Here is a 19,180-nt window from a genome sequence, read left to right as displayed (position 1 = left end):
GGCAAAAGCAGCGCTTTTAAAATCAGCAAAAGTTGTATTTCCCCTTGGTTGCAAGTCGTACCTGGTACTTTTTTAATTTGGCCTCATTTGCAATGAACCTACCCGCTTGGAAAGATTGTAAGGTTGTTGTTTTCCTTGCAAAACCAAACAATGGCAGGATTTAGAGAGCGGCAAGTCCAAAATGACACTGCAAAACGGTGGTTTCCACCCAAGATTTAAAAAAAGGGCCGTCCCCACCCCATCATGCAGACGCAGACTCGTCCAAAAGGTAGCTGTGTTCCGGAAAGCTTTGCCTCCAAAAATGGCCCTAGCTGCGGCCACTTAACTCCAAAGTAGACGGACGTTTTTGGGAATGTAATATTATCGTCTGCTTTATTTAAAACAACAACAACGTTATGTCTCAAAAAGCAGCCCAAGTTAACCCGAACCGGTGTGGTCTCTTTGACTCGAACTTGTGGTTTTGACAGTATTCAGCTTGAGTGCAAAGTGATGACTTAACTTTAACCCTTAGTTCGCCCGCCCGCGTGATTGCAACCGAGCCTGACGTGAAATCTGCAGAGCTGATCACTCGCCCATTGATTGTAAGGCATTTTTGTTTGGCGCACTGATATTTGATGACGTGTACGTGTTCTCTCCAGAGTTCCAGGCTACACAAACGTTTGAGCTTTTCTGCCATTTTATTTCATAGAGCACCACGCTAAAATGATTAATACGAGAATAGAACTCGTAAGAATCAAGCGGTATTGTTCGCTAGTGGATCGTTAAGCCCACATAGCGCGTTTTTGGGATGCACAACTTGCACAAGTCATGTCTCATAAAAATGTCTGGTGAATGATGACACGAAATGTTGAATAAATAAATACACAGGTTTTCAAAAGAAGCTTTCAGCTCAAAATTGAGAATCCTACTTGTTTAACAGCATGAATTTGTTTTCTCCCTACGTCACGTGAACGCCACCAAGCATCTGGAGGATACCGTGTGCGCATGCGCATAACTCGAGCAGCTCGGATATTACTGTACTTTTTGGGGTCGTAATTCTACCACTTGGGTCGTCGAGTGTGTCTACTACCAATAAGCAGCATCATCATAATAATCGTGCTTTAATTTCTTGGGCTTTTCCTTTGTAATGCATCCATCCGTGTGAGGGCGAGTTGCCGAAGACGAGGCAAGCCGTTTTTGTCGTTAGTTGCAGCCAGACTATGTCGACAAATAAAACAAAGAAAGTCAAAATGGCTACGAAATCTTGTCCCGAATGCGACCAACAGGTGAGCGAATATGTCTGATCTCATCTCTACTTTGTGATCGATTCGTCATTTCAAAATGTTATTTGGTTTGGCGGAAATACGGTGTGCAGTTCCGTGCTCACGTCCTATTTTGTCTTTCTTCAGCCCTCCCTCCATTCCAACCCTGAACTCCAATTGAAATGTTATTTTTGCCTGCGAATCTTCGTACTCTGCAACGACGTGTAGCTATTTAGCGACGGTTCATCAGCGTCAACTATGGACAGTTGATGTTTTTGAAGTGTTTGTTGCCTGTCGTCGAAATGCAGCCTTGGTAAACAAGAAAAATAATTCCACATCGATGTGCACATTTAGCACGCAAAATTCAATATGCACACGTCAACAATGTTTCAAAACAAACCTTACCAAGATTACCATGACATTTAATAAAAGTGTTAATAATGCCGGCTCCGGACTTTACCTAGATGCGGAAACGGGTCAAAAGTCGAAAGCGATCTAAATAAGGAGCATGGAGAAATGTTTCAAATTAGCCGAGTAACAAATGCGAACGTGTTATTAGTCATCTCTATATGGGCACTTGATGATATTTCTGTTCAAAGTTCAAATCGGAGTCAGCCCTGTGACGTTCGCTTCTGCATCCGCCCACACGGTGTCGCTGTGTCCCGCGAGGCCACCGGCAAGTGATGAACTTGAGCTCTGTATCTCCCCCCCCCCCGTAACCCCCCACTTGTTTTTTCTCAGATCCCCGTGGCGTGCAAGTCGTGCCCGTGCGGCTACGTGTTCATTAGCAGAAAACTGCTCAACGCCAAGTTGAACGAATGCTCGTCCACAAACGCGGCGGCGGCGGCGGCGGGTAAGTCGGCCGGCCGGCCGGCCGTGTGGCAAAGCAAAACCGCTGCACTCGGCGAGGTCAAACTTGCTAAACGGGCCGTAGTTGTCGAGAGCATTTCTAGCTTTAGCTAGTGAAAGCACCTCCTGATGTCATACCATCAGGAGCTGCCACTACCAAGCAGGTACTGACTGTGGTAGGATCAAGCGACGCCAACCAAGGCTTCTTGCTTATTTCTCACCTTAATTCCAGGAAGTGCCAAAAGCCAAAGGTCCCGCCACGGTTTTGCTTGTGCGTTTGCAGACAAGCTGGAGTGCAAGCGTCGGCGCACCGAGCGCATCCGGCGCGATCGTCCGGACGGCGGACCGGCGGCGGCGGCAGCGGGCGGCGGTGGCGACGCGGCCGAAGGCAGGAGGCAGCAGCCCCGGGCCAACGGCCAGGCCGACCCCATCCGCAGGGGCCGGGGGCGACCCAAGACGGTCGGGCTCAAGAAACAGGAGGACGACAAAGGTGCGGCTGGCCGCCCGGCCGGCCGGCCGGTGCTTTGCGCCACTTTGTTCCTTTTTGCCCTGACATGGTGTTGCGTCTTGCCTGCCAGCAGAGAAACAAGAGAAGGAGGTGGACGTCTACGCGGGCCTGTCGGACGAGCGAGCGTTTGTCTTCTCGGTGGCTTTGGCCGAGATCAACCGCAAGATCCTGGCTCAGACGCTCATCTTGTAGCGAGCCAGCCCGACGTCACGGACCTTGGTGACGGGACACGCATCTTAAGCAGTTTTGGAAATAAACCACGGCAAGGTCGTGGGGTGGGCCCAACTGAACTGGGGCCGGGAACCTTTTGAGGTGTTAGGGCTTGGGGGGGGGGGCACTGACTAATGAGTGAGGAGATTCAAGTTTTGGGTGGTTGTGTTGAAAACGCAGCTCTTATTGGTCATTGGCTTCCCAGCCGTCCATGGTCTAAACTTGTTTCTGGGCCAAAACAAAACACTCTTTTTACCATTTAGTTCCGCCAGCTTCAAGTGCCAGGAAAATCGACGACCCTGGAACGTTTAGTGGAAATACCGATACACAAGAACACAAGGAATTCTTAATGAGATCCTGGAAGCTGAATAAAATGTTTTCAAGTTCCAAGTACTTCTGTAGTTCTTGTTTTGATTGGTTATTGCCCCCCCCCCCCCCTACACACATTGGGCGATAATAATGAACGCTATGGATTTCCTCGTGAGGTCGCGGAAGAGCCAAAGACGATCGTAGTAAAGCTGTGCGACTGCGGGTCGGTCGGTCGGTCGGTCTCGTTTGTGAGTCGCCGTCGTTCACTTGGAGCTCCGCCCCCGATCAAAGCATCCATGGCCTGGAGTCAACGAGCACTTTGACGCTGAGCATATTCTGCTTCCTGCTTGCAACCGTCATGTCGTTGACCTCCACTGTAAAAATAAAAAACGATTGTAGTCAAGGCCACTGCGCTTTGACCGGTGAGTCACAGTCTCACAAACATTCAAACAGTTTAAACGGTAACCACACGCGCACGCACGCACACACACACACGCTTTGAACTTTGTTCCCGTGATGGTGGAGTCCAACTCAAAAGTCGTCGAACTTTCACTGGTCTCGGACTCCACGAAGCGGACGCAGTGAGTTGACTTTTATGTATTTCATTTTTGGACTGTTGTATGTCACGTGCACGTGGAAGACGCACGGATTGATTGTGACTGATGCTTTATGGATGAGGGAGGACGTGGGAAGTGCAAATGCAGCCCATATTTTGTCGATACGTGGTCAAAGATTCACAAATGACACACGAGCGTTTTACGTCAAACGAGTTGCAAATTTAAGGAAAAAGTCGGAAGATCATATTTGACTAAATTGATGATGCCCATTTCTTGTGGATTGTTTTCTGTTTGGCGTTCTTGTTGTGCTCATGCGTAACACTCTTTTGACAAAATGTCAATATTGACAAGAGGCACTCTAATTGTTTCTTTGTGTAATGAAGGTGAGCAAATGGCACAGTACTAATTGTCAAACAATGAACTTGTGCCTGCCTTTCAGAGATGCTTGGTGGCTGCTGCTTGCTTCTCTTTGTCATCGTCTCAGGTCCAAAACAACACACACACACACACACACACACACACACACACACACAGGAGTCGTTCATGCGGTCACATCAGTCGAACGTCGTCAGCATGTCGTCGCCGTGATCAAGTGGCGTGTGACAACCATTCCATTGTCGACGTCATTGTCGCTGCTGCTAATGTCGCCGGCAAAACGTCTTTATTGACGAGGCCTTGATGTCGAGGCTTTCCTGTTCCGGTTGGTCGGTGGGTGGATGGATGAATGAATGAGTCGATTGATCATTATTGAACTGGCTGAATGAATTAGTGCTTGAATGAGTGAGCCAACAGATGGCTGAATGAGAAAACCCAAAAAAATGGATTATTCAAGAGGTAGAGGGAGGGACGAAGATGAGCGCATGGTCACCGTGAGAGAGAGTCAGGTTCCCGCAGCGGCCGCGGCGCCTTCAAGGTGCTCGTCATTCAAATAACAAAAAGCGAGACTGAACGAGCAGCACACGTTAGCATTTAGCGGCACGCCGGCTGCCGGATGATGAAGGTTGATGACTCTCCAAGGTTGGATGTCGGTTTCAGGGTTGCGTCGAGCGTCTGCGGACGACGGCGGCGGCGGCCACGCCTTAACCGAGGCAGCGGAGAACAAGGCCGCCGTGACGGATGAACAGAAAGAATATCTGCGATGGTTTTATCGCACCGAAGACCGTAAGAATTCTCAATTTGTCAGTGATGGTGAACAAACAAATGGGCTACAGTGGCGCTAAAGAATGGGAATGTCATTCTATCGCAAAAGCAGAACTTCCTCAAATGTCTTCCAGCGACCGTGTGGAAATTTGTGCTCTTGGGTTTGGCCTTTGTCTGCCTTCTGGTCGGCTTCCTCTTGCTGGGAATGGGCGCCATGGCGAGCAGGTGGGCTGAGGCTAACGTAAACCCATTAGCCTGACGGGCTAACTCCACATCTGTGCATGTTCAGGAACAGGAGGAAGATTGCTAAGTACAAGGCGGCCGCCGCCACCGCCTTGGCCCACAGAGGCGAAGAGCAGACGTGGCCTGGAGACCACGACGAAGGCCCGCTCGCCTGCGCCGGCACGCTGTCGTCGCAGAGGACCACGCAGTCGCCGGCGAGGGAGCCGCCTTGCAACGGCGACACCGGCGACATGAAAGCGGGGAGCATCGTGCTGACGTGGAAGGACGGAAACACGTCCTGCCTGTACCCTGACGCCGAGGTCAAGCCGGATGACGAGGGCGAGGCCCCAATCCAACGGGACGACGACGAGGATGAGATGAAGGATGGAGGAGACAGATGAACATGCCCACAAGGACAACAACATCTCTCTGACTTTTCTACTTGAATGCCGATAAAGCGGCTGTGCATCCACTGATAAGAGGAGGATGATGATATTGACCCAAAAAATTGGCCGCACGGGTCAACACAATGAAATGTAAATCATTCAATATAAACGATCAATCAGTTACTGTTTGAATCAAAGAATGACTTCCAGGAAAATGTCAAGAAATCATGCACAATGCAAATAAATGTTCATGCATGGAATCGATGCATCTCTAATGGATGAATAAATCAACATCCTACACACAAAATTGTTGGGATGGGGCCTGGCAAGGGCTGACCCGAGGGGATGGTGAAAAGAAATGCCACGAAGAGTCGCTAGCTGTTTCCCACATAAAGAAAGAAAGAAAGAAAGAAAGAAAGATAGAAAGAAAGATAGAAAGAAAGAAGGAAAGAAAGACGGTAAACTTGTTACTGCAGACTAATTGGACTTTTATCATGATGTGCAATGCGGTCAACGAAGAAAAGTTAATGGACAGTTTGCGTAGTGCGCGAATAAATCCGGATGGCGGCGCTCAAGTCAAGTAAATTCACCGACGAAGAAGAAGAAAGAAGGCAAAAAAAAAAAAATAGAAGCGCAAAAATGGCTGCCTCCATGTCCGCCTCAACTCTCGTTTAACGTTTGTCGTAATCTTCTCCTCACTTTCTCCACAGTTTTGTCCGTGTTTGCTCATAGTAGGAGAAGCTCCGACTACCGGGCGAGGGTTCGGCTTTCAGAGCCCCATGCTAGGAGGCGGCGGGGTGGCTCGGGTCACGCTGGCTGTCCTCCGCCTCCTTCGGCCCGGCGATAGCGGCGGCTTGGGCGGGGTGTCTGCGGGGCGGACCCTGTGGCCGACACCACCAAGGTGTCCGCCGCGCAGGCGTCTGTGCTCGTCCGGACCCCCGTGGAGGCTGCTGTTCTTAGGCTCGGATCACTTCGCCGTGGAGTCCCTCAAGGTCCTCGCGGCAGAAAGGTAACCGCCGGCCGAGCCTCAATGTTGTTTATGTTTTGCCTTGACTTAAGATTGCAAACTTGAGATACGAGCACCGCCACATGAATCTGTTCATGATGAATTTGTTTGTGGCCACCCCCACCTGAAGCTTAAACTAGTGGGGCCCCATAGGCCGAGAAATTCCTTGCCGAGTGTTCACCTTGTAAAACAAAGCGTTCTTAAAGATTGAACGCTACGCTACTGTGCTCGAAAGTGAACTTTGGCATCTGTCAGTCATTTTTGGCACAAAATGATTGGGCGGGCCCCCGGGCCTGGAGTTTGACACCTATGGGCCAGGGGAAGCCAGTCAGCAGCCGTGTGAACCAGTCAGCCAAGTGTCAGCCACCCACCCAGTCAGTCAGCCAGTCAGTCAGCCAGCCAGTCAGCCAGCCAGCCAGCCACCCAGCCAGCTTGCTGCCTTTGTGCTAGGAGTCGCGCGGGAAGCGCAGTGTCGTCGTTGGAGGTGGCGACGCTGAGCGCCGACGTTCCGGTGGCAGACTTTGCCCGGCGCCAGCGTCTGGCGCTGCACGCCTGGCCGCCGGCAGATGTGGACGGACGCTTTGACGTGGGCGTGGTGGTGTCCTTCGGGTGTTTGCTCCACCAAACATTCATTGACAAGTTTGCGTGGTAAGGATGATGGCGGAGCATTTCTTTGCTTTTCTTTTTTTCTTTCCTTTGGCTGCCGGCTGCTAATCCGCTTGGCCAGTCAGTTGTTGCGCATTGGCTCCTTTGCTTCAACATTTGGCCTTTTCAATGTCAAATTGGGAAATCTTGGGCCATCCTGTCTGTCATTCTTTTTTTTTTTGTGCGTGTGTCAGTGGCATCCTAAATGTCCATCCCAGCCTTCTGCCACGGTGGCGCGGTCCGGCACCAATCTTCCACACCATTCTCAACGGAGACGCCGTGACGGGCGTGACCATCATGCAGATACGTGCTCGCAGGTGAAAACGATGCGACCTTTTTTTTTTTTTTTTGTGCCAACGGGAAGCCCGCTTAGCTTAGCGCTAACAATGGCAGCCAGCTCCTAATGCCGCCGTCCGTCCCTTTGCTCCGTCTTGCGTTCAGATTCGACGAGGGTCCCATCCTGAACCAGGCTCTCCACACGGTCCCCGAGACCAGCACGGCCGAGCGGCTGGCCGACGTCCTCGCCGTCAAAGGAGCTCGGCTGGTCAGTCGCACCTGGGAAACCAGCGGGAGGGAGGGAGGGAGGGCGGTTTTTGCCGTGGGCCTCAGTCGAAAGCCTTTTCTGCCAAAGCAGCTCCTGGACACGTTACGAGACTTGCCTCGGCGGATGGCCGACAAGCGGGAGCAGAGCCCAACCGGCGCCACCTTCGGTATGAGCCGCTTTCTGCGAGCTCGCCCGAGCGATGCGAGGACCGACGCTTGCCGTTTCCCCCCCCCCCCCCCCGACAGCCCCGAAGATCGGCGTCTCCATGAGTTGGATGGTGTGGGAGGAGCACACGTGCCAAGACATCGACCGCCTCTACCGAGCCATCGGATGGCGGGTGGGTGAGCCGGCCATGGCGCCAAACGTGGCGATGGCCGGGCAGGCACGATTTGATATCATCCTCCGACGTGTTTGTCATTGCGCAGATCCCTCTGAGGACCACGTGGATGGGTCGCACCGTCAAGCTTGTGGACTTTGCCGGGAGGTGCCACATCTCCTTTGCAGGCCGGTCTCGCCGCCCGCCGTCTTTGTGCGGCTTCCCCTCCCCTCCCGTCCAGACGGCGCTCATTGGGCCTTTTCTTCTCACTCAGACGGAAGCGAGGAGCGGACGCCGGGGCGGGTCAGCTTTCACAAGGAGTCCGACACGCTGGCCGTGCGCTGCAAGGTGATTGCCTCCCTCCCTCCCTCCCACGCTGGTCACCTAGCCAGCGGTGTCATGGAGTGACAAATGAAGGCTTCAGAAAGGTCCTCTGCTCCTTTTGTCTGTCCAGGATGGCTGGGTGGCCTTCAAGGCGGTGATCCTGAACAAGCGTCTGACAGCGGCCGACTTTTACAACGGTTACTTGCACCAGACGCTGAGGCGGCCTGGCGGGGGCACGGGCCGAGACTCTGCCGCCGCCGCCTTCGTCAGCCCTCCGTCGACCAGACCGCCTGACGTCGGCAAACGTCTGCATCGCGATTGACGACGGGAAGAGTCGCTTTTCGGGTGACGAGGCTCCACTGTCCTGGCGGTGCTGGTATGAAGTTCTCGCCTTCTGAAGGGTACAGTCCCAGTCATTTTGGAGTGGGGTGCTGCTAGCCGCCGCCAGGGGGCGCCGCCGCTAGGGGGCCCCGCCGCTAGGGGGCGCCGCCGCCTGATGTCTTTTGCACATAAAAAAAGTTCAAAGTCCCAATGATCGTCTCTCACGCACACACACTTTAGTTTGCGTGCTTTTATTAGGAATGTGTACATATTCTCTCTCTCAGCCTCAAACAAACTTTAGTTTGCAACAAAAAACAACACAAGGAAGGTCTCAAAGCAACTTGAGGGGTAAAGGGTTTGGGAAATGGGACACTGGCAAGCCTTGAAGTTATGTTAGTTACACGTTCAACAAATGGATGAGAACAAAGCCCAAAAAACTTTTTGGGGGGGGAGGGCTTGCCATCGCGATTAGCGGCGCCCTCTAGGGGACAAAAACAAAATCCCTCAGCTTGCAAAATGTCAACACTTGTTTTATAAGTGATAAATGAAAGTTGCCATGTATCCTAAGTTTTTTCTTCTAGTTGTAGAATGACCGCCATCTTTTGAAGTCAACACGCTCGGATGAACGGGCCGTCGGGTTACGATGGCGACGCCATTCCCAAAAAACACTTCCCTTGCCGACGCAATTCCCAAAATACACTTCCTTTGCTGCCGTCTTGTTAAATGTCACCGTGTGCGGACTGAGTGGCGACTTGCCAATCACATTGCAGTTGGATCGTTTGCAAAAGGCCGCCATCTTTACCGTCCGTCCAGTTTCCAGTAAAAGTCTCAAACGCGTGGCAGTAACATTTGATCAAACGTTCCAGTTCATCCTTCGCGACTCCCCCTGCTGCCGCCGCCGCCCCCCCCCCCCCATAAATCAAAGCATTTATCCAAAGTGTGTTAAATGAGTAAGGAGATATGTCTCATATTTAGGTCCTCTAAATTGGTGACAACCTAATGGAATGAAATGTGGGTTCATTCAAATGGCCCTAAATCATGAGTAGCGTCGGTGGACTGGACAGCCAGCCAGCCGTGTAACAAACTTATTTCAGTTAAAAAAAACAAACGTGAGCTACGTGGCCATCTACTGGCCTGGCAGATACACTGCTTCACTTTAGGAAGTAGGAGTAAAAATGGTTTAGTGATTAGTGGGTGTTGTCACGGGAACCGTGGAGCAGCCCGTCATCCGGCGCTCGGGACACTTGCTGCCTTTTGGCCCGGTTGGCCAACTTCCTTTTGCGGGAAGTCTGTCTTGAGGTTTTCACACACTGCCGTCGGCAAAATCCCGACGCGCAAATCCTTTCTGAAAGAGAAGAAAAGATGAAATAGCGGCGGCGGCGGCGGCAATGGTACAACATTTGGGAGGGAGTGCCAAAGGCTGACCTCAAAGGCTGACCTCAAACCCTGCCCGAGCTTGGCTGGACACCCTGATTTGACCTGCCCTTGCCTCCAAAGCTTCATAGGAAAGCCTAAGGCCATCTCGAAAGCTGGGTCGGTAACGCTGACATTTCGCCGCTTTGGCATTAAAAGATGAATCCGTAACTTGAAAGCTTCATCTGAAAGCCGAATTGTGCGTTCAGACAGAGCCTCAGCCTTGCCAAGGGGCGGGCCAGTTTTGCCGACTTTGAGAAAAGAGGCCGCTCGTTCCTTTTGTTTTCTCGGAACGTTCCCCAGATTCAACGGGGTGGGGTGGGGTGGGGGCAAGGCAGACAACCAATGGGAAAGCGGCCCACTGGCTGTCCACAAACATCTGGAGCACAACCCTGCCCCGCAAAACTCAAGGGGAAAACATCTTTTGGTCAGTAAAAGAAAAGGCTTTGGAAAAAAGAAAGTGAAAGGAAAGCTTCCGTTTGTCAAACTAGAGTCGGACCGAGCGCTGTATGTTTGCCTGGCTGGGATGCCGTGAGATGTGCTCAATCCCCCAAAAAGACGCGCGACGGCTCAGTTTAGGTTGCGCAATCTTTGCCGATTCGCTCGGCCCCGCCGCCGCGACACCGCCGCCACTCGAGCGTGTCGCGGCGGTGCCACCTTCATCTCGCCTCGTCTTTTCTTCACACATGCGTGTGAAGAAAAGAAACACCAAGGTCGGGTCGGTTCGGTTCGCATCGTATCTCACTTTTATTGGGGTGCAACGCCTCTTTTGGCCTGTGTGCTGACTTGACATGTGAACGACGAAGTTAAAAAGAGCAATTGTGTGCATTTTTGGATCAGGTCTTCAGTTCAGAGGAGAACAAGGAGAGAAGAAAAAAAAAAAAAGAAAGCCTCCAACACACTGGCCTTACTGTACCCTAACGCGCGTGCGTGCGTTGCCAGGAGGGAGGGGTTGTCGCCGCGGCAACCAGATGTCCGCAGCGCCCTTGTTCTCACACAAAGCTTCATTCTGGAGAATTCCTCCTAAATCACGGGTACGGCTTTCAGAGACAAGACAAAAAAAAAAAAAAAACACCTCCCCATGTAGCTCCGCCCCCTGCTCCCCACCGTCTGCGCTCCAAACTCTTCACGGCAAACTTCCAAAGCCCTAACCTGAGGTTGCAATCCCAATTTGTAGCTCCTGAGCGATCCGGTTTGCTTGACCCTCGTTTCCCACCCTGGCCACCCGCGGCTACTTCAGAAGGCCCGGGCGGGGCGTTAAAGGCCGCCGGCAAATTGCGAGCGTGTCTCCAAAGCTGGCCGGCCGGCCGGCCGGCGCCCTTGAAGCCCAACTTTGGAAGCTTGTGGCCCATTTCAAAGGTTGTCTCACCAGTTTGTAGTCTTTGTGCAGTTTGCTATACTGGAACATGTTGCAGAGGACAGTGGATGCCGCTCTGGAAGCTTTCAGACCGCCGGAGCTAGCGCAAAGCACACACACAAAGTGACAAAGCGTGAGAAGCAGTGAGCATAACGAGGAGGAAATTCCAAAGCCGCGTTAGCCACAAGCCATTAGCGACAATTACTGTGGTGTGTGTGTGTGTGTGTGCAGCCGCCCGCCCGGCGCTTCCACCTTAGCTTTTTCGGAATTGAAAAAAACAAAAACAATGAAAGCTGTTTCCCGGCTCACATTGCGGACGACGGTCAACGCTGCTCTGGAACCTTTCGGGCTGGTTAATCGCTAGCTAGCGAAACGGGCCTCATAATTGAGCGGTTGCACGGGGGGGGGGCTGAGGCCAGTCTTTGCACGTTTTGAGCAATTCTCTTGAAAGGTCTCATTTGCTTCCAAACAAACGGATCCCTCGGTTCATCTTGAGTGCAGCGGCTGGTTGAAGCTAAGGAACTCTGTCATCTTAGCTCATTTTCACGAGGCCAAATTTTGGATGAGCTTGACTGCCTGCCTGCCTGCCTGCCTGCCTGCCTGCCTGCCTGCCTACCTACCTATTGTCGTGGGACGTCTTGATGCCCACCAGCTTGGGCAGGCCGTTGAAGTAGGCGATGTCGCGGGCTGCCAGTGAGCTGCAGGTGACCAAGTGATTGAGGGCGCCGCAGATGTTGACCACCACCTCGCTGGACGGCGTCTTCTGCAGCCCGTCGCCGGGCAGCTTGGACACCAGGACGTTCACCATGTTCTTGGCTGCACCCAAAAACGGAGGGAGAGAGGGAGGGAGGGAAGGAGGAGCGCCACAATCCATCAGCACACGCTCGGTCGGGTGTTCCGTCAGAGCGCTCTGTCGCCACCCTGGCTCAGATGGTTTCGTGCGTGTTTGCCTTTACTATTTTCGAACAGTAGGTGGCGCTATGCACTGAAGAGAGAAACGCAGCCAGCATGTGTCATGCAAGACGGCAGCTAATTATTGAGCTCAAAGCGTGCGACTGACCCACGAGGTCCTTGTTGGCCGCGTGTCTGGCCAGGTTCCTCAGCAGGGCGCTGAGCGGTCGCAGCTCGGCCTCATTGTCGTTGTCCAGCAGGTCCAGCAGGCTGGGCAGCATCCGCTCCTGCTCCAGGACCACCGCGCTCAGCAGCGCCGCCCACTGAGAGGAGCCACAGCAGCCGCGCTCAGAGCTAGCCGAGGCTCTGCATGTGCAGAGATGAAACCTTTGGCCTACCCTGCCGTCTCCGGCGGTGAGGTTCTGCAGCGCCCCCACGGCCGCCTCCCTGCCGGCGGAGGTGCTCTCGGCGCTCTGGAGGACCCGCTTGTACAGCGCCACCACCCGCGGGTGCCACAGCCACTCGGCACCGCGCGCTTCTCGCGACGCCTCCGACATGATGGCCAAGCTCTGCTGCCGCTGCTGCTGCTGCTGCACACACACACGCACACGCACACACATTGGAAGGATGCAGTGACACCCCAGCCCGCTTTTGGGCGATAGGTGGGTGACCTTGCAACGACAGACGAGCATTCCGTCGTTTGCATGTACGGCGGGCGGTGTTTGATTCTTTGCGTGCCCGAGTTTGTCCCTTTTTTGTTCTTTTTCATGTATGGAACCGAGCGGACACGCAATTCGTTTGGAGCTGCCGCTAACGTATGCGCGCCGTGGTGTCATAAAGACGGACCAAAAAAGAAGGAAGCCTTTGACAACTCGGTAAGCTGCTGTAATATGAGCCACTTTTGACTGAGCCCATGAGTACCATTATCCTCCTGTCTGTCTAGACGAGTTCCTCCACCACCGTTTGGGCTCGCACGTCCGTTTGAAGTATTGCTGCTAGTTTGCGTAGCCCATGGATGGCGTTTTGTATTGGCAAAGTGGACGGAGGGATGGAGGGCGGGAGGCGGGGGGATGGCGGCGTCGTTCACGTGGGTACTTTGCATGGCCAGCCGGCTATTGTTGCCAGTAATTGGACCTTTGCTGGCCTCACTTGTTCTGGCGAAAGGCGATCCGCTTCTCGGCTTTCTATCTGGTGGAGCAGAGTCACTTCCCCTCCTCCGAAAGAGAGAGGACACCTCGTGAAGCTTGAGCCCGCAATGGGGCGGGTGGGGGAGAGAGAGAGAGAGAGAGAGTAGGGCTTGCCACCTTCATTGAGATGCATTCAGGGCCAAGGCGGCCCGCTCGCTCGCCCGCCCGCCCGCCCGCGCTAAGCTAAGGCTTGTAATGGGCTCACGTTCCCAATCTTGTGTTACCCGCAAGTAGTTTCTGTGCGTGTTTGCAAAGACTCTTGGAAAAACAAAATCCGTTCACGTTTTGTCCGTGGGCTCGGGCCCACTCACCTCCACGTTCTTCTTGCCGTACATGGGGAAGCAGCCCACGGCCTGGGCGTCCCTGGAGGCGGAGCCTCTGGCGGGACCCTCCAGCCGAAGTCGCACCGAGTGGGGCAGCTCCGAGTACAGCTGGTAGGACAGATTTCGCAGCACGCACACCGAGTTCTCCAAACCCTGAAGCAGAAGAGCTAGAAGATGAAGAGGAACAAGAAGAAGAAGAAGCATCGGATCTTGTCGTTACCTTGTCGTCGGCGCCGACTTCCTGCTGGATGTAAGACACCAGCGAGTCCACCAGACCCGACGTGTCCCTCATCTTCTCTCTCGTCCTCTGGTTGACCGAGCTCAAGTTTCTGCACAGACGCGTCGGTCGGACAAACGCGCTGATGTCTCAGAACAGGGCAAGGTCCGCGGGCCGGGCCCGTGGACGAGGGCCGTGACACGCACCTGAGGCATCCGGTGGCGTTGTTGAAGATGTCTTTCTCAGAGGGGCTGAGAGGGATGCTGGCACAAAGAGGGATCAGAACTTTGCTGCTCAGCTCTGCCAAAGCTTCTCTGCACAGCTTCTCCTTCAGGTTGTCTCTGGACGACAGGTTCCACAGCACGCCTGCCGGCGGGACCTCACGTTAGGGCGCCGTTAGCATCGGGCGCGTCCTCTATCCGCAATCGGGACGGATAACCTGTGATGTTCTTGCGGAGCTCCTCGTCCGGTTCTCCCAAGACAGCCACCAGGCGCGCCACGCCGCCGGCGTCGACGAGCGCCACCTTGTTGTCGGTGTTCTCGTAGATGAGGTTGCGCGTGGCGCCCGTGGCGAAGCGCAGCACTTCCAAGTTGTCGCTGGAGAAAAGCTGAACCAGAGCCGGGACGCCTTGGAGAAGGCGCACCTGGCGGGCGGGCGGGCGGGCGCCAGCAGCTTGTGTCAACGACGGCAGGCGGGCGGGCAGGAAGACGGCGAAATGCGGCGCAAACATGGTACCTGCTTTTTGGAATCTCTGCTATGGTAACACTGGTGCTGAATGTAGGCGGCGCCCAGGATCTGCAAGGCGGCGTCCGGCTCGCACAAATACCTGACGGCCGTCTGCGCGTCCAGGCCTTGCATCCTGCAATGGGGAGCAAGAGGGGAAAGAAGGAACAAAAACAACAACCTTACATGGGGAGACAAAGTCAGAGGCAGGCTACTCCCTCCTGATAGCTCTCCCTCCCTCCCTCCCTCCCTTCCACCCTCCCGATTCCCTCCCTCCCGATCCCTCACTCACCCTGCCAGTTGCTCATTGCTGCAAACGGACGCTCCATCCAACACGTCCAGCCCTTTGCCCACGCTGGCCACGCTGCGCACCGACGCGGCTCGCTGAACGGACGCCGAGGCGGCGCGCTGGGCGCAGCTGCTGCTTTGATAGCTCAGAGCGTGGCCAGGCCGGTGCACGTGCCACTGCGGGACGCGCTGACTTCCCCAGCCCTCGGCCCGCAGCGCCCCGCCCCAGCCGTAGGCGGCGCCGTGCTGTTGTCGGTTGCCGATGCGGTTGATGGTGCGGTGCGAGGGGCCTTTGTAGGTGAAGCGGGTGGGCATCTCCTGGTCGGCCCAGTCGCTGCCGCCCGGCGGGGCAGCGCCCTGCAGGGTGCTTCCCTGCAGGGTGCCGCTGAGGGTGCGCCTCAGGACGGGCGGCGCCCACGCCACCAGGTTGCCCCCGGACACTCCGTGATGGTTGATCTCGGCCTGACACAGCGACTTGGTGCGGCGGCTGCGGGCGCTGTGAGTTTGGAAGAGGCTCTGCTGCGCCACGCTGGCACGCACCTTGGAGGAGGTCTCCACCGCCGAGCGAGACGAGAAGCCGCCGGAGGGCATGGTGGACACCTGCGGGAGGGAAGGTGGAAAGGAAGGTCTCAGGCCTTGTGAGTGCTGACGGCCAATCAAAGCGAGGGGCCAGCCAATCTCCGCCGCACGCACGGCTTGGAGATCAAAGCGGTGAAGTTATTCGGCAAATTTCGCCCCATTGGAAGTTGAAAAGCGGGCGGCGTGACGGCGCTTTTGCATGTCCTCCTTGACGGGAAGGAAGCGGCGTTTGAAAGCAGGAAGCTGACTTTTGGCCTCCGCATTGTTGCTGCGGCGGCCGGCCAATCCAAAGCAACTGCTCCACGTCCTGTTTGCTCCCGTTTCATTGTTGTGCCATTAACGACACTTGCACATGAGCAGTGCTGAAACGTGAAGACGGTGGGTGGGTGGGTGCTTTGCTTTGCTTTTCTTTGCTTTCCTTTGCTTTGCTTCCCTTTGCTTTGCTTGGCTTTGGGCAGGGCAGCAGGGTGCGTCGGGCTCATGAGCTGCTCCTGCAACTATTCGTCCCGTTGCTGTTATGTCATGGTGACACGGGGCCAGAATAAGAATAACAATCTGACGCAGTACTCACCGCCATGATGCGGCTGGGCGTGTGGATCATGGATCTGGAGCTGAAGCCTCTGCCGCTGGGGAGCGCGTACTCGCATGCTGGACACGCAAACAAAGGGACACGGGCGTTACTCCGACGGCCCTTTTGCCTGCCGCAACCATCACGTTCAAGCCGGAACAAATGGCAAAATGGCTCTGGACTTTGCCGGAGCTTTTCACGTTGCTCAGCCACACGGGCTTTGGGAGCTGCTGACGTTCCCAATCGTTCCCGAGCCGATTGTTTGATTTTGACCCACCGAATGCGTTCGATGTTGTGTTCCTCGTAATGCAGACTTTTATCTGAGATCTTGTGAGAGACTTTGACAAAGAGAGAGGAAGGTCAGCAGCCCCCACGTCCCAGTCCGGAAGGGAGGGAGGGAGGGAGGGAGGGAGTAGGAGGCTTGGGTGTTAGGGAGGGCCTTCGGGCAGCATGCTTCGCCGGGGCCTCGCCGGGGCCGGCCGGGTCACGTGTCAAAGCAGGAATGCTCTCACTCCAAAGCGAGCGCCGACAGACAGAGTTAACGTAAGAGCGTTCCCAGACGCGGCGCGCACCGCAGCCTTTGACCTTTTTGCCACAGCTGGTCAGGCGAGCGGCCCCACTGCACGCCACGTCACAATCAATACGTTTGCCAATGTCAGTCAACAAGCAGTTGCATGCAAAGGCCACCCTTCGTATTTTGCATTTTGACATTGTTGGCCAATTAACGTAACCGCCCAGCTAACGCCTAGCTACTACGTAGCGCTTAGCCAGCGCCTAGCTAGCGCTTAGCCTACGCCGTTGGTCAAGCTCTACAATGTTTTCCGCTTCTGTGAATTCTTGAGACGCAGTCGGCGGGTCGACTTTTTCCTCCTCCGGCACTCTGGGCTCTTGCCGCCGCCACCGTGGCAAAAGGCCGCTGGGCCCATTTTCCCCTCGGGCGGGCAGAAAGGGATCTTCCCACACAAAGGTCCGACGTGATGGAGATTCCGTACTGACTGGTTGCGTGCCTTTTCCCTTCTCCGCAGCCTGGGAGGAGAAGCTCCCGAGGCAGATAAGGAGCACGAGGAGCCAAGAATGTTAATGGCGCCGCTGACGACCTCTGGGGAACGCTGACACGCTTCCTGTTGGGCCTCACACTTGACGTGTGCGCCAGACGAGGCGAGGAGCGCACTATGTGACTTTCCGCCTGCAATTGTGGTGCCGTGGCTTTACGACGCTGCCGCAAACCGCTAATGAGCTTCTCTAAACTGCGAGCGCCACGTCTTCAACTTGTCCTTGTCCACCAGCGCTCACCGCCACCTTGCAACAACATTGCGTGTCCATCGGGATCCCCAAACCACCTTGAAAGCACGCACTGGCCTGACAAATAAAGACCTACAAACGTCCAATCGGAGGTCAAGGGTCGACTCATCGATGATAAAAAGAAGTCGTTACTAACAGCTTTCGTTGGCTCAAACGCCGTGGCGGCGAGTTCGAGCCAGGATTGAAGAGCCGATGGTGATTCGGCGTCATTGTAAAGGTCTCTGTCTCTGTCTCTGTCTCTGTCTCTGTCTCTGTCTCTGTCTCTCTCTCTCTCTCTCTCTCTCTCTCTCTCTCTCTTTTTGCATACTTGCTCGTTTAGCTGCTTGTTGGTGTTGAAAGGCAGGTGAAGGTGAAGTGGAGCAAGGCCACGCTGCAAAACAACTTTGAGCTGGCATCTTCTCCAATGGAAATCATCCTGACAGAATCTTTGCACGCCAGCATTTAGCCAGCACCACTGATGAGCCGCAAACAAACACAGGCGGCAAAAGGGAGCACGATAACGAAGCGGCCGGTTGGCCGGCCATCTGGCCATCCGGCGTGTTTGTCCCCTTATCGCGAGCCAACCAGGATGTCTGTGCCTTTTCCCACCGCTGGAAAGCATGACAACACTGCTGACCTTCTGTCATGCTTTGTCCAACAACTGTCACGCCAACGTCGCCGCAAATACAGGAAAGGGTGCCAACGCGGCCTAGCAAAATGCCCGCAAACAAGTCTGCAGTAGAAAAAGTAAGAATTGACCTCGGGGCTTGGGCACATCCGTCCGTCTCGAGCGCAGCCGTCCCCCGTTTGGAAGAGGGTGTGCGCACTTATGCAAGCACAATTCCCAGTCATGACATTGAAAAAGCAGGCAAGACGTGAAGATGGCCTTTGTTGCTGCTTTAAACACAAAGAGGAAGTCAATTGGCGCCACTCTTTTGGGGGTCGCGCGCCGCCCACGGCCGAGCCCCGACAGGCTTCTTCGGACTTTTACAGCAGACTTGCTCTTCTCGTTTCATGTGTCTTCTCTCTGACCCGCAATTTGTGCAAAAGTGCTCTCTAAATATAGCTTGAGGGGCTCCTTGTATTTCATATCGATACTATCGTTTTATATTGCTATGTATTTCATAGGTATTTCTTGAAATGTCATCAACCAGGTGAAAACGATCCAATTTCGATACGTAAGTTATTTATGAACATTTTAAGTAGCACCATGTTGTGCAATTTCAACAGACTTTTCAAGTTCCATCGCAAGCCTTTTCTCTTCCAACTGAAGTCAATGGTTGAATTTCGCACAACAAAAGCGCCAAGTCAAAAGTTATTCCACATCAAAACGACGACAAAAAAGAATCCAATCAAAAGGAGGGCAATTTTTGACCTGCCGGTCCAAGCACCGCGGTGGCGGCGGCGGCGTCGTCGTCGTCAGTGGTCAGCCTCCCCAGCGACGGCGACTTCTTCTCGGCCAAGCGCAGGCGAACCTGCTCCTGGACCCTCCGCGCCTTGGCCCCAAAGTCCGAACACGGGCCGTCCGAGGGAACCACGTAGGCGGTGCGGGACGAGTTGGGCTGCAAGGCGGACAGGAAGCAACCGTCCACCACCGCCGCGCTCATCCTGCCACGGCGAGCGCTTGGAGCCGACACGAGAATCCGGACGGCAGGGGCGGGCGAGAACCACAGACCAAACGAGACCAGCGGCGGGCTCGGGCGGACGGACGGGCGGGCGGGCGGACGGACGGGCGGTGACTGGGGCGGGCGTCGCTCTCTCGCGCACTGACCCA

General features: G+C 54.7%; 4 protein-coding genes across 13 annotated transcripts; 3 read left to right on the top strand and 1 right to left on the bottom strand.

The window, feature by feature from the left end:
- Window positions 1-48: 48 nt before the first annotated feature.
- Window positions 49-3,201, top strand: lg4h16orf87 (linkage group 4 C16orf87 homolog). Of its 4 annotated transcripts, none has more exons than XM_061276577.1 (5): window positions 49-1,265; window positions 1,841-1,917; window positions 1,983-2,094; window positions 2,374-2,580; window positions 2,669-3,201. In XM_061276577.1, exons 1-5 carry the CDS (start codon window positions 1,253-1,255, stop codon window positions 2,788-2,790), a joined length of 531 nt encoding a protein of 176 aa, XP_061132561.1. In that variant the 5' UTR covers window positions 49-1,252; the 3' UTR covers window positions 2,791-3,201. The 4 variants fall into 4 exon arrangements, with proteins under 4 accessions (XP_061132561.1, XP_061132562.1, XP_061132564.1 ...); XM_061276578.1 differs by having other exon boundaries at window positions 936-1,265; window positions 2,672-3,201; XM_061276580.1 differs by lacking the exon at window positions 1,841-1,917 and having other exon boundaries at window positions 945-1,265; window positions 2,672-3,201.
- A 151-nt stretch (window positions 3,202-3,352) lies between these two features.
- On the top strand, window positions 3,353-5,682 carry si:cabz01068815.1 (solute carrier family 51 subunit beta). Its single transcript, XM_061276576.1, has 5 exons — window positions 3,353-3,698; window positions 4,114-4,158; window positions 4,710-4,835; window positions 4,949-5,039; window positions 5,104-5,682. Exons 2-5 carry the CDS (start codon window positions 4,116-4,118, stop codon window positions 5,435-5,437), a joined length of 594 nt encoding a protein of 197 aa, XP_061132560.1. The 5' UTR covers window positions 3,353-3,698; window positions 4,114-4,115; the 3' UTR covers window positions 5,438-5,682.
- A 341-nt stretch (window positions 5,683-6,023) lies between these two features.
- Window positions 6,024-8,789, top strand: mtfmt (mitochondrial methionyl-tRNA formyltransferase). The gene is given in 9 exon segments (XM_061276550.1): window positions 6,024-6,431; window positions 6,879-7,076; window positions 7,268-7,390; window positions 7,515-7,617; window positions 7,705-7,783; window positions 7,863-7,954; window positions 8,043-8,135; window positions 8,138-8,281; window positions 8,388-8,789. Coding segments are annotated over 9 exon segments (1,254 nt in total). The 5' UTR covers window positions 6,024-6,201; the 3' UTR covers window positions 8,580-8,789.
- A 24-nt stretch (window positions 8,790-8,813) lies between these two features.
- Window positions 8,814-19,170, bottom strand: LOC133152682 (plakophilin-3-like). 7 transcript variants are annotated; one of them, XM_061276504.1, is made up of 14 exons: window positions 18,782-19,167; window positions 18,166-18,303; window positions 16,129-16,205; window positions 14,983-15,578; window positions 14,703-14,826; window positions 14,406-14,610; window positions 14,173-14,332; window positions 13,970-14,078; window positions 13,738-13,902; window positions 12,638-12,826; window positions 12,409-12,562; window positions 11,969-12,164; window positions 11,361-11,448; window positions 8,814-9,923 (listed from the first exon to the last, which is right to left on the bottom strand). In XM_061276504.1, the coding sequence occupies exons 1-14, from the start codon at window positions 19,011-19,013 to the stop codon at window positions 9,882-9,884; spliced, it is 2,475 nt and encodes an 824-aa protein (XP_061132488.1). In that variant the 5' UTR covers window positions 19,014-19,167; the 3' UTR covers window positions 8,814-9,881. The 7 variants fall into 7 exon arrangements, with proteins under 7 accessions (XP_061132488.1, XP_061132486.1, XP_061132487.1 ...); XM_061276502.1 differs by having other exon boundaries at window positions 12,638-12,833; window positions 13,739-13,902; XM_061276503.1 differs by having other exon boundaries at window positions 12,638-12,829; window positions 18,782-19,166.
- Between the last annotated feature and the right edge of the window lie 10 nt (window positions 19,171-19,180).

This window comes from Syngnathus typhle, linkage group LG4 (genome assembly GCF_033458585.1).
Source record: "Syngnathus typhle isolate RoL2023-S1 ecotype Sweden linkage group LG4, RoL_Styp_1.0, whole genome shotgun sequence".
NCBI classification, from domain to species: Eukaryota; Metazoa; Chordata; class Actinopteri; order Syngnathiformes; family Syngnathidae; genus Syngnathus; species Syngnathus typhle.
Note: the sequence above shows the minus strand (reverse complement) of the source record. Positions and strands in the feature narration are given on the sequence as shown.